The sequence below is a fragment of the Heterostelium album genome (genome assembly GCF_000004825.1).
Source record: "Heterostelium album PN500 unplaced genomic scaffold PPL_scaffold2, whole genome shotgun sequence".
NCBI classification, from domain to species: Eukaryota; Evosea; class Eumycetozoa; order Acytosteliales; family Acytosteliaceae; genus Heterostelium; species Heterostelium album.
The window spans coordinates 856,751-869,582 of NW_008805064.1; the positions used below are offsets into that span (position 1 = coordinate 856,751).

At 29.5% G+C, this 12,832-nt stretch overlaps 5 protein-coding genes across 5 annotated transcripts; 1 reads left to right on the top strand and 4 right to left on the bottom strand.

The window, feature by feature from the left end:
- Positions 1–1,015: 1,015 nt before the first annotated feature.
- On the bottom strand, positions 1,016–1,614 carry lsm2 (U6 snRNA-associated Sm-like protein LSm2; the record flags this gene model as incomplete). Its single annotated transcript, XM_020572664.1, has 3 exons — positions 1,016–1,153; positions 1,349–1,507; positions 1,612–1,614. 3 exons carry the CDS (start codon positions 1,612–1,614, stop codon positions 1,016–1,018), a joined length of 300 nt encoding a protein of 99 aa, XP_020436781.1.
- A 290-nt stretch (positions 1,615–1,904) lies between these two features.
- Positions 1,905–3,763, bottom strand: PPL_01659 (DEAD/DEAH box helicase; the record flags this gene model as incomplete). The annotated part of the gene is made up of 6 exons (XM_020572665.1): positions 1,905–2,348; positions 2,444–2,908; positions 2,952–3,144; positions 3,232–3,324; positions 3,419–3,539; positions 3,634–3,763. The coding sequence occupies 6 exons, from the start codon at positions 3,761–3,763 to the stop codon at positions 1,905–1,907; spliced, it is 1,446 nt and encodes a 481-aa protein (XP_020436782.1).
- Positions 3,764–3,880: 117 nt separating this feature from the next.
- On the top strand, positions 3,881–9,122 carry PPL_01660 (leucine-rich repeat-containing protein; the record flags this gene model as incomplete). Its single annotated transcript, XM_020572666.1, has 8 exons — positions 3,881–3,897; positions 5,200–5,728; positions 5,798–6,013; positions 6,074–6,622; positions 6,698–7,255; positions 7,322–7,415; positions 7,494–7,618; positions 7,698–9,122. The coding sequence occupies 8 exons, from the start codon at positions 3,881–3,883 to the stop codon at positions 9,120–9,122; spliced, it is 3,513 nt and encodes a 1,170-aa protein (XP_020436783.1).
- Positions 9,123–9,202: 80 nt separating this feature from the next.
- On the bottom strand, positions 9,203–10,362 carry PPL_01661 (uncharacterized protein; the record flags this gene model as incomplete). The annotated part of the gene is made up of 3 exons (XM_020572667.1): positions 9,203–10,086; positions 10,152–10,277; positions 10,299–10,362. 3 exons carry the CDS (start codon positions 10,360–10,362, stop codon positions 9,203–9,205), a joined length of 1,074 nt encoding a protein of 357 aa, XP_020436784.1.
- A 715-nt stretch (positions 10,363–11,077) lies between these two features.
- PPL_01662 (uncharacterized protein) lies at positions 11,078–12,516 on the bottom strand (the record flags this gene model as incomplete). Its single annotated transcript, XM_020572668.1, has 3 exons — positions 11,078–12,036; positions 12,119–12,376; positions 12,441–12,516. The coding sequence occupies 3 exons, from the start codon at positions 12,514–12,516 to the stop codon at positions 11,078–11,080; spliced, it is 1,293 nt and encodes a 430-aa protein (XP_020436785.1).
- Positions 12,517–12,832: the final 316 nt, after the last annotated feature.

Genomic DNA, 12,832 nt, shown 5'->3' on the forward strand with positions numbered 1-12,832 from the left:
ATCGTACAACTATCTACTCTGATCCGAAAAGCATTATATAAAAATATGTGTTTAATTATATATATATTCATATAAAGTACACACACAATAAATCTCATGTTCAATAAAATGAAAGAGATAATTGATTAAAATAATAAGTAATAGTATTTTAGAACAAAACACAAATTTTGAATTAATCTATTAATATATGGAGATTTATTGAATTGTTAAGAGTAGCAGTTATTATTGCTATTGTTAATGCTATTAAATATCATTTATTATCCAAACTACTACCAACTAAAAACATTCAATCATGATTCTTTTATTTTTGTAAAATGATGAATTACTGATAAAGATCATCTATTTTGTCGATTCTACCAGCAATCACAACAAAGAACAATCAAATAAAGAAAACAAATGCATCTAATAATAATACTAATTTTAATTAACATAAACCAACTAAAACTAAACAAAAAATGAGTAGTATCTGTCCATCTAGTAATTTAATATTCCTTAAAACTATCGTTACTATAATTAATTTCATACTTGATCTATTTGTATTTGTTTTTGTTTTTAAAATAAATCTCTAAGAAGATAGTTGTAACTACCAGAGATTATTACTAACTAACTAACTGACTGACTAACTATCAAACAGACTTTACAACTAATTCAATTCAATTAAACTACATTCTAAAACTGATATGATGATGCTGCTGCTATGCTAAATAACTGACTGTCGACAAAAATTTAAAATCTTATTTCTTTCTTTCTTTCTTTCCTTTTCCTTTTTAACAAATATATATAATTTTAAAACAAAATTATTTGTAAATCGTATAAAACTGTTACTTTTGTTTGTGAATATTGTTGTTTGCCTGTTTCTCTGTTTGTTTGTTTGTTTGTTTGTTTATCGGTTTGTTACTTTATAAATGGACATTTACTTGCTGTTAACTAACAACTAGTTGCATATGTTATCTTTTTTTTTGATTATTTAATGTTTTTGTTTCTTTTATGTTTTTTTATTGATCTTTTTGTTTTATTATTGTTGTTGAGCCTTCTTTTGTTCTCTTGCTTCTAATCTTGAATGATCTTGAAGTGTTTCTACATCGACCTCTGATGCCGGTAGATGTACATATCTTACAACTGATCCTCTAATAAAACAATTCTTTACTGATAACTAAACAACAAAAAAAAAATTTAAAATGAATTAATAAATAAATTTGATTGATTGATTGATCAATTGATTGATATGTTAACTATTTATATTGTTGATTGATTTAAAGCAATGAGTTCAACTTTGAGCTATGTGTGTTGAATGTTCAATCATTTGTTTGTTGTTTGATTGTTTGTTTGATTTTAAAAAAAAACATACCATATATGGGTATTTATCTTCTTCTTCTACTCTGACATCTTTTAATTTAATATTTAAGAACTGATCGACTGACTGCAAGAGACCTGTAATTGAAAGATCATTCTTTAACTCTACTGTAATCTCTTTTCCTACTAATGTTTTATAGAATGAATAAAACAACTGTACAGAATAAAACACACGACGAACGAAAGAATCAAAAATATAAAGTTAGTCAACTGATCATGATCTTCTTTCTTTTATAATCTACTACTTTATATTCATACCATTTCACTATATATAACTATAAAAATAATAAATAAATATACAAAAAAATAACAAGATATCTTTTAATAGAATAAATTACTACTAATAATAATTTATTTTTTTTGAAAAATTCAATCAAATTAAAATTGAACATGATTGTGTGTTGTTTTGGTTCGTTCATAACTTTTACATTTAATATCATGGTCATAGACAGATCTGAGGTACTGCAACTATTGATGATATTATATTTTACATATATAAATAAAGATATGAATTTTTATTGTTTTATTTATTTTTTTAATTATTTTTTATTTTATGATAATGGTGTTAAATCTTTCAAACCTCTTAATATGGCATCGAGTGATTCAATATCTGAACGTTTCAATTCTTTGATCTCTCTATTTAGGTGTTTCGATATGTTTAGGATCTTGTTGAGGTCGTGTTGATCTTTGACGAAATTGATTGCGACACCGGAACGACCGAAACGACCAACTCTACCAATACGATGTAAATAGGTGACAGGGTCTGGTCTACCCTCGACATCCAGTGGAACATCATAGTTGATCACCAACGACACCTGTAGAACATCGATACCTCTCGCCAAGATATTGGTTGCAATCAACAGCTTGGTCTTACCCTCTCTAAACAATTTGATCTGTTCCATTCTCAGATCTGCAGAGTCATCACCGGTGATCGACGACACTGAGAATCCTTCAGCACGCATCTTTGTTGCTAACTGTGAAGCTGTCTTTTTTGTCTAAAAACAATACAACAATTATAATAGTTGGTTAAAATGTGTGTCAACAAAGTATGTTTGATTGTTTGATGGTTTGATTGTTCCTTTTAACTTACATGTACAAATACAATACTTTGTCCAATACTTATGTATGAATAGATATCAGAGAGTACCAATGGTTTGTTCTCGGGAGTATTGCAGTCGATATAGAACTGTTTGATCTTGTCGACGCTTAGCTCCTCTTTCTTGAGTCTAATGCTAATGTTTGGCTGTGGAACAAACTCTTTGATATATTGCTCGACGCCCAGCGAGAATGTTGCAGAGAACAACAAGACCTGTACGCTTTTCGGTAGGAACATTTTGATTTTCATCGATTGGTCATTCATTCCACGTTTATCTATCATTTGATCGGCTTCGTCCAATACCATCATCGCCACCTTTTGTGTCGGAAGTATTCGCTTACTCATAAGATCCAACAGCTTTCCAGGAGTACCTACAATTACTTGATTCTCTATTTTTTTAACTAAAGTATATACATACATAATATTATTATTACTATTATTATTATTATTATTATTATACTAATCAATGTTGAATGTAATTACATTTTTGTTCGGCAATAACTAATAGTGGTTTAATTGAAGAGAACTTTCCAAGTGTACAAACTACACCATGTATTTGAATTGCCAACTCTTGTGTCGGACATACACATATTGCTTGTGGAAGTGGTATTGAAGGATCGACTGTATTAAGCATACCCAATGAGAATGCTGCTGTTTTACCTGTACCAGACTGTGATTGTGCTATTAAGTTTTGTCTTTTTTTTTTTTTTTTTTTTTTTTTTATAACATTATTATTAATACTATTATTATTATTATTAAGTTATAAAATAGTTAATATTTACTTTAAATCAATGATATATGGTAATGCAGCTTCTTGAATCTTTGATGGTTTATTAAATCCTATACCATATACACCTTTGAGAATCTCTGGTTTCCTAAAAATATATATTTTGAATGAGTACTACTACTAACTATAATGATTATATATATATATATATATATATATATATATTATTAAAGAATAGTTACAATTTTAAATCTTCGAATGTCTTTGCAGAGTACAAAGGTGAATTAGGATCACTCTGCATAACAACCAATCTTGTATTGTAATCATCGAGTTGATCTGATTTAATCAATCCTGATATTGGTTCTAAAGAAAATAAAAATAAAATAATGTTATTATTATTAATAGCTGGTTTATGTAATATTTACTTTAAACTATAAAACAATTGTTTTTACTTTACCTTCTCCTTCATCTTCATTCTCTTGTTTTTTATTTGGTGATGTAACTGTTGTTGGCTGTATATCTTCTGAAGTGTTGCTGCTGCTGTTATTATTGTCATTGTTGTCGCTATTGTTACTACTGCTGCTCATTCTATTATTAAAGTATTACGTTTATTATTATAATAAACAACAATCAACTCAACTTTTTTTTGTTCAATTACTTAATGAGATTTATAAATTGCTTCAATTTTTTTAAAAAAAATAAAAATGTTAACATTTTGTTAGTGTATTTTTGAAAATAATTTCTCGGGTGGTAAAGTCGTTTTAACAGGTAGTCATTGACAATGAGCATGCTTGTCATTGACAGAAATAATCCATTAACCAAAGTGTCAACACATTGTTTGAAATTTAAAAGATTTTTTATTAACTCAATTGAGTAAATAAAAAATATTAATTTTATTATTTTGATAATTCTTTTTTTTTTTTTTTTAGATTTGAAGATGTAAAATCTGATGAAATCGTACATTCTTTATCGATGATCAAACAAAAAAAAAAAAAAAAAAAATTTAGCTAATTATCAAATTAAGGTTGAACAAATGATTTATTAAATTCAAAGATTTATGTTATTTTTGTTGGTGTTTTTTTTTTACAAAAAAAATGAATTAAATTCGATTTTTATAAAGATCTCTCTCAACAGAAAAACTATGATCTCCCCTTTTTTATTTGCAAAAATAATTAATGATGTGATAAAAATAAAATGACTTTCAACAAAAAACAGCAAACATGTCGTTTTTACATCATTTTTTGAATATTTTTGGGTGAGGATATTGGGGTGCAAAAAATTGGGGTGAAGCTTGAAGCTGTGTGTTGGTAGTGCGTTTGATTGATTTTAAATAGATTATTTATTTTGAAGAGGGCGCAATGCCAACCTATCAACTAATGAAATCACAAGAATAATCCATACCACAAAATAACAACATTGTTCATTACCACCATACTCTCAAATCAAATCAAATCAAATCAATCAAACTAAACTACAACATTTATAAATAAATTTCTTAGCAAACACAGTAATACATAACAGACAGATACATACACATATATTTTATAATAAAAAATTTAAAGTAGAATAGCTATTCAATTAAAGTTATACATATACAACAAATAGTGTTCTTTGGTCGATTTTATTATTGATCACTCTCATTTTTGTTTAATCAGTGGTGGTTTTTTTCGTTCTTTTTAAGTTATTTTACCCCATTTTAAAACTAATGTTCATTGGCAATAAGTCTATTACTTTTTGTTAAAACACCCACCCCCTATCAACTTTCATTATATATCTTTCCATTCAATTTGTGTTATTATCTTTGTGAGTTCTTATTTATTTATTTTTATTTATTTTATTATTAAATTTATTTATATTTTTAATTTTATTTAGTTTGTTTTATTTAGATTAGTTCTTTTTGTTCTTGGTCAAAAATTCTTAAAATAGAAAAATAAGAAAAATCAAAAATTATATTGTATCAAATGATTGTTCATTTTCATAGCAATCATGTTTATTTATGTTTTTTGTTATTTTTGATTTCGAGTGTGGGTTTCACGGAACTCTCTTTGGCTCTTCCAGGTGTCACAACCAGACCTAAATTACAGATACCAGAGGCACCAACACCATTCTTCAATAAAGAGCATATCAAGCGTGTCGAAAAGATACGTTCACTCAACAGTATCGATGTACTGTCAAACTCTCATTATAGAAATAGCAACGCCGCAAAGAACAGTGTCTTGGATGCCACTGCTACCACGGTTGGCGAACGTGATGCTCTCGTCGCACTGTACGACCAGTGTGGAGGAAACGACTGGACCATGAAATCAAATTGGAAAGTCTCTGATCCTTGTACCAACAATTGGTACGGTGTCATTTGTAACCCGAATGGCCAGGTGACATCTCTGATTTTGGAGGAGAATAACTTGGTCGGAAGTCTACCACAGCAACTAGAGAATTTAATTCACTTGGAATCAATCATTTTGGATGGTAACCTACTTACTGGACAGATTCCAAATATTTTCGAAACAATGACAAATTTAAGTGTAATACAATTACAAAATAATTTATTAGAAGTAAGTTTTACAATTATTTAATCTATAAATAATTTCAAATTAATTTTCTTACATTTTATTTATCATTAGGGTGATATATCATGGACAGAGAAACTACCGTTGAATATAACATATTTATGGATTGCAGGTAATCAATTCACTGGTGAAATACCAAAGACATGGCCAAAGTATACAAAGTTGGATTTAATCTTTGTTGAATTGAATAGATTGGAGGGTACCATTCCAGAAGAAATTGGAAATATGGAGAGTTTAAGATTATTTGATATTGGTTTTAATAATATTATTGTAAGTTCAAAATTAATCTTTTAAAAATGTTTCTAAATATTAATATTTATTTTATTTTAGGGTTTTATTCCAGAAACAATTTCAAATCTAAGTAAATTAACACATTTTTGGGCATATGATAATAAGTTATCTGGTAATTTACCATTGTCTATCGGTAATATGTCAAATGTTCAAATGATAGAGTTTACTAGAAACAATTTATCAGGTGAGATTCCAAGTAATATCTTTAACCATAAAACAACATTTCAGAGTATCAGATTAAGTGGAAACAAATTCCATGGATCACTCGATTTTGTTTGTGGTTTGACCGATATTGTCGAAATTCTTTTGGATGACAATCTATTCACAGTATTACCGAATTGTATGGACTCGGCACCAACCCATTTGGTAGATTTTGTACTCTCTGGTAATCGTTTGACCGGTACCATTCCAGAGTCTTTTGGTAACCTGACAAGTCTTAGATTTATCAATTTCAGAAATAATAATTTGAGAGGAGCAATCCCCCAAAGTCTCTCTAAATGTGTCAATCTCTCCAGACTGGATATCTCTGAAAACAGCTTCGATTGTACACTCTATGAAGTTATTGGTCCAGTTAAAAAATTATCTTGGGTATCTATCATTTTTAAACAACAACAATATAAATTATCTAAACAAAGTTTATTAATTAATTTATTATCATTATAGATTAGTATTATTAAAGCAAATGATAATAATATTACAGGAGAGTTTATTGAAGATATGTTTTGGGATTCCGATTCAGAGAAAGAGTTATTAAAGAGTATTTTCATTATGGATCTTTCAAACAATAAGTTGTCTGGTGCAATATCCGATTATCTCTCTTGGATGCTATCTTTGACTCACCTGGATCTCTCTTACAATAATTTTGAGGGACCTATTCCAAACGTATTGAACTACCTAAGCGAATTGTACTTGGAGGCGAATCAATTGAGATCCGAAGATGGTGGTATTCCGACATTTATGAAACCTTCCCTGAATTTCATAAGAATGGGATCGGACAACTATGCCTGTCCAACACTCATCGGTAACGCTTCCGATATGAGAATCACCATCGATCCTGCCTACTACCACTTTACACTTTGTTCTTGTATCGCTGGAACTACCGGTGTGAACGGATCCTGTAATCCATGTCCAGATCATGCAATCTGTAAAGGCAATGGTACCAATATCATTGTTCCACCAGGTTACTATCCTGTTCCCACTTTTGACGATCCTAAATCACTGGTACGTTGTCCAACCAGTAATTTCGGTACAACTTCATGCAATCCAGATGGACTCGATTCGTACCAGTGTAAAGAAGGATTTACCGATCGTTTATGTGCACGTTGTGTATCAGGTTATTTTACTAAAGGTGTTGACTGTGTAAGATGTCCTGAAAATCCAAGTAAGTATAGAAATATATATATTTTTAATCAACTTATTTAACCTATATTTAATTAATATTCCATTATCTCTTTTCTAGAATCTGGTATTATTTTTGCATTTGTATTATTAATATTTATATTATTATTTATATTCTTTGTCTTAACTGATCCAAAGAGATCACTTCCATCGGCAACTCGTAAAACCATTGTATTTTATTATCAAGTAAGTTTTTAAAATTAAAATATTAAAATCTCTTTTGAAATTGAATATTAATTTAATTTATTTATATGAATAATTATAGGCATTGAATTTATTATTATCTAAATTATCACCATGGCCAAAATTATTTGGTTTCTATTTCACATCATCTAGTTTTATTAATTTTTCATTTGGATTCTTGTGTATTGGTGATATTTCGAGATGGCCAAATCTATTCTTGGTTATTATTTGTTTGCCACCGGTGGTAGCTGCAGCCACATCGATATTCCTTTTCGTTATCTACTTGGTTTACTTCATTAGAAAGATTCCATTTGAAACAAGATGGTTGAGATCATGCTTCCGTGTCAATTTGGTAGTTCTGAATTTCCTCTATTTACCACTGTGCATCTATATTCTACAGAATTACAGTTGCACTGCCGATTCCTATAGTGGCGATAAATACATGTCGTTCTTCCCATGGATCAACTGTAGTGAACCGGACGGTGTCTACCAAGACATCTTCAAGGTGACAGTTGTGGCCACCATCGTCTATGTCATCGGTATTCCAGCGTTGTTCACAGCGCTGCTCTTCCACTATCGCTCGAGACTGGACGATCCGTTTGTATTGTCATTCGTCGGATCACTCTACATCGACTATCGTAAATCGATCTACTACTATGAGATCATTGGTTTGGGTCGTCGTTTCATGATGGCAGTCTCACTGGCTTTGATCGATCCAAAGTCTTCGTTCTCAGTGTTCGTCGTGCTCCTGGTAATAGGTGGTTCAATTATCTCACAGATCAGTCTGCGTCCTTTCATCTACAAGATCTCCAACTACTCAGAGTTGATCGGTATCAGTGTGTTGCTATTCAGCTACATCTGCATCATGATTCTCTCATCGATGCAAGCAACCAATCAATACGATGGAATAGGCATTCAAATTATATTGGCAGTGGTAATCATCGGTTACACTGTCTACTTAGGATTGCTATTCCTCTTCAGTTTGAAATACTTCCTGCCAAAGAAGATACAGGTCAAGTTGGATGAACGACTCTCAGTTATATTCGACCGATTTAGAAGATGGAAGATCCAGCGAGATCAACAAAGACAGCTACAAGAGGAAGAGGATGAATTGTTCTATCAATCGATAGATCCTATCTTTAAGCGATCGAGTACAGCCAATCTGATTGATAACGTCACCAACGAAAGCTACGGAATCGAGCTAAGACGTAGAAACCCAACACTTTCACAATCGACACCGATCGTTCCACTTCAAACATCAATAGCAGTACAGAGCAGTCCACCAAAGACATCTAGTACTAGTTCACCTAATCTCTCCACACTACAGGAGAACATCTCCTCCAACGAAAAACAACCTTCACAAACATCATTGACGAATAGTAATGGTAGTACAAATAGTAATAATAATAATAGCAATAGCAATAACAATAATAATAATAATAATAATAATCAAGAGCTTATTAATAATGATAATGAAATTAATAATGATAATCAAAGAGTAAATTAATAATAAAATATTACTAGTTATATAGATCATAATTTAATATATTTATTTATACATATTTTTATTGTTTATTTTTTATTTATTTAGATTGATGATAATAATAATAATGGTAGTAATGTTATTAAGTATAAAAAGTTTGTTTTAATATATGAAGATGATGAAAGGTCATCATGAAGTAGATATTCATCGTGTTGATTAGCTACATCAACTCTGATGGTGTGAATTTTGGTATCTGTGGTGATATTACATTTGATGTTTGTAAAATTGCTAATCTTTGGTAATGTACACTTTGTATTTTCGTTGATCGTCACCGAGATTGGCTCGTTGAATCCAGATCCTTCAATCAATAGAACATCGTCAACCACACTTGCTGATTTAATAATTGGTTCTTCAAAGGATAGTCTTACCACTTTGTTAATGTCAGGTGGCAACAAACTTTGGTTAGCACCATCACCACTGAAACTATATTGATAATCATAGACTCCAGCGCCACTCTCTAGAATGCAACTGATCTCTTCATTTGATTTAACTGTTACATTGTTACATATTAAATTGTTTTTGCTATTTACATTGTTATTGGTGCTGTTGAAATGTATATGCGTAATCTTGGTATCGCTTTGTAAAAGGAGCTGGTTAAGGAAACCACCAGTTAAAGTTATAGGTGCGATACCTGACACTGGTATTTGGTCTTGGTTGTTGATAAAAGGCTTCAATGTTAAATCGATTGATTTCGAAGGTATTCTATTGGTGCTTACAGGATCAGGTTTAAACTCTATCTTTACTGTTGCAATGTTATCACTCATGTTACTAGGAACAGTTACATTCATATCCCAATAATCGTTAAACTGAACAAATTGAGCAGCTTCTCCCTTTACTGTTACACTTGACACTGTATTACCAATATTAAAACATAGTGATAACTTTATAATATTTCCAATCTGTGTGTAATTTACATTAGGAATATCATCTAAAATAAAGCAATGATATTTATTAATATTATTAAAATAAATTAAAAAAAAACTTAAGACTTACTTAAATTAAATGAATATGAAACATTTGCAGTATTAAGTGTATAGGTTCCTAAGAAATGATGATTCTTATTTTCTTTATAAAATATATTGAGTTGTGATGCACTACCTGTTGCATTGTTTAGATCAACTAAATGAAAGATAAAATTACTACCGTCATTTCCATTGATTTGAGTTTCCTTTGTGAAATTGTTTTTATTTTCTGGATCATTCATATAAATATTTATATGGTCATTATAATAATTAATTTTAAAAACTAATAATAATAATAGAAATATTGTTAGTAGCTACTAATTAAATATCAAATTTAAATTTTCTTACTAAAATCGTCACAATATGATAGAGATATAAAGGAATAAATAAATATTAAAAATATTGAATATATAATTTTCATTGTTTGTGAATAATGTTAATTATTTGTTTTGAAGTGTAATATAGTAAGAAATGATTTTAATTAATAAAATCAAAAACTAATGCTTTTAAGATCTAAGATTCTTTCTTATCATATTAACATAACAAAAAGATTAAAAACTTTTTATTTTAAATAAAAATAAAGAATGTATGAAAACAGTGAATTTGAAATCAATTCCAAAAACAAGGAATTGATAAAATAGGTGAGGACATCATTAACACACTGTTTGATGAAAAAACAATACCACTTGAAAATCACAAACTTGTCAACCCTCAGACAAACCAATCAAATTGATCCTAAAAACGCAAATGCTTTTACCCCCATCCACAAAAAAACTTTATCCACCTTTTTCAAGTTCTCGGAACTTTATCAACAGCACCACACACTGCCTCTTCACCTGAATCAAAAATTTCAAAAAATGAAAAAATTAATTTTAATTAAAATTAACATTGATTGGGAAGAGGTCCTTCCTTCCCTCTCTTTATTATTGTTGTTGTTTTTAGAATGACTTGCCATGCTTAACTGCGTTGTTGTTGTTGCAAAAAACACAAAAATAAAAACAAAGGTAAAAGGAAATTCCAATCGGATGGTTTGATGATGACCGATGATGAGACAGAGGAATTTTCTGAACCTGAATTAGAGTTACCCGTTGAGGAGGAGGTCGGAGGATTGTTAGATGAATGAGATTCATCTTTTTGGTATTCCACCCATTGATTTGCTACATCTACTCTTAGCTTATAGAGGACCGTCACCTGGGTGTTGCATTTTATATTTGTAAAGTTACTGATTGTCGGTAGACTGCATGTCTTATTATCATTGATTGTTACTATTATTGGTTCATTAAAGCCTGTTCCATTGGTAGAGAGAACACCACCACTCTCTAAAATAGTTGAACTAATTGATGGTTCTTCATATGAAAGTATGATTGTATTATTATTATCATAACTATTATTATTATTACTTATTGTATTGGTTGAAATGAATGTATAATTATATTTATATGATCCTGATCCACTTTGTATATTACATTCTAACTTATCACTTGTTATAATATTAAGATTTGAACAATCTAATGTTTGATTTTCATTGGTGAATCTTATAATACTACTATTATTGTTGTTATTGTTATTCAAAGTTGATAGAAAACAACCTCTAAGTGAAAGTGTATAGTTTCCTGCCACTGGTATTCTTACATGGTTTGATGGATCGTCAATCAAACTAGGTTCTAATAGTAGTGTAAGTAAAACATCTCTTGATATCACTTTATTCGAGTAGAACTCTAGAATGATATCATTAACAGTGATGTTACATGGTACCTCTATGACTATGGTCCAATTGTTATTGAACAACGTGAATGGAATCGGCGTGTAGTCTTTGGTGACATAGATCGATCTTAAACTACTACCCATATTGAAATTCATACCAATAGTTACATTATTCTCTACTTGTGTTTGATTTAAAGGATTTGGTGGTTCAACTTTAAATTTATAAGAAGATCTGTGTTATTATTATGTTGATTCAATCTAAAATAGATATATATGGGTACTAATAAAACTTACATAAATAAACAGTGTATGGCAAACCACCACCAGGATAAACATTAATTGTTCCATAGAATGGTATTTTCGGGTTATCTTGGAAATCAATAGATATTTGATGTGTTGTTTTATTAATTGGATCTAAATCGACATATTTAAACACAATACTAGTGTTATCATCAGTGAAAAGTCTAGTTCTATTTGTGAAATAGCTATCTGGTAGATTTGAATCACTGTTCAATGTTAAATTTACTTGATTAATAGCATATGATACAATAACTATAAAAAAATAAAATAAAATTATTAAAAAAAATGAAAAAAAATTTACTTGTCTTTTACATACATCCTTTAGAAGCAACACCCTCTATCTTTAAAAGGAATAAAATAGTGATAAAAGATAAAAACAATTTATGATACATTATTTTTTAGTTATTTGTTAATTAAATTAAAACAAAAAGTTACTCTGTTTAGATCTTCTATTTACATATTTTTGATGGTTGGACTAAATGTGTTATTATAATAATTTACACTTTATTAATAATTTTAACCATTTTTGATCAAAAAACAAAATCTTGAATCTTTTTTTTTTTGTGAGTAGTTATCATCTCCATCAAGCAGATCTTTAAATTTTGTTAAAGTTTAATTTTTTTGTGAGTAGTCCACTAAATAACCCAGTTGGGTTGTGATTGAGTAAAAAAAACACACCTCCTATGTGATCACCATTGTAATATTGGG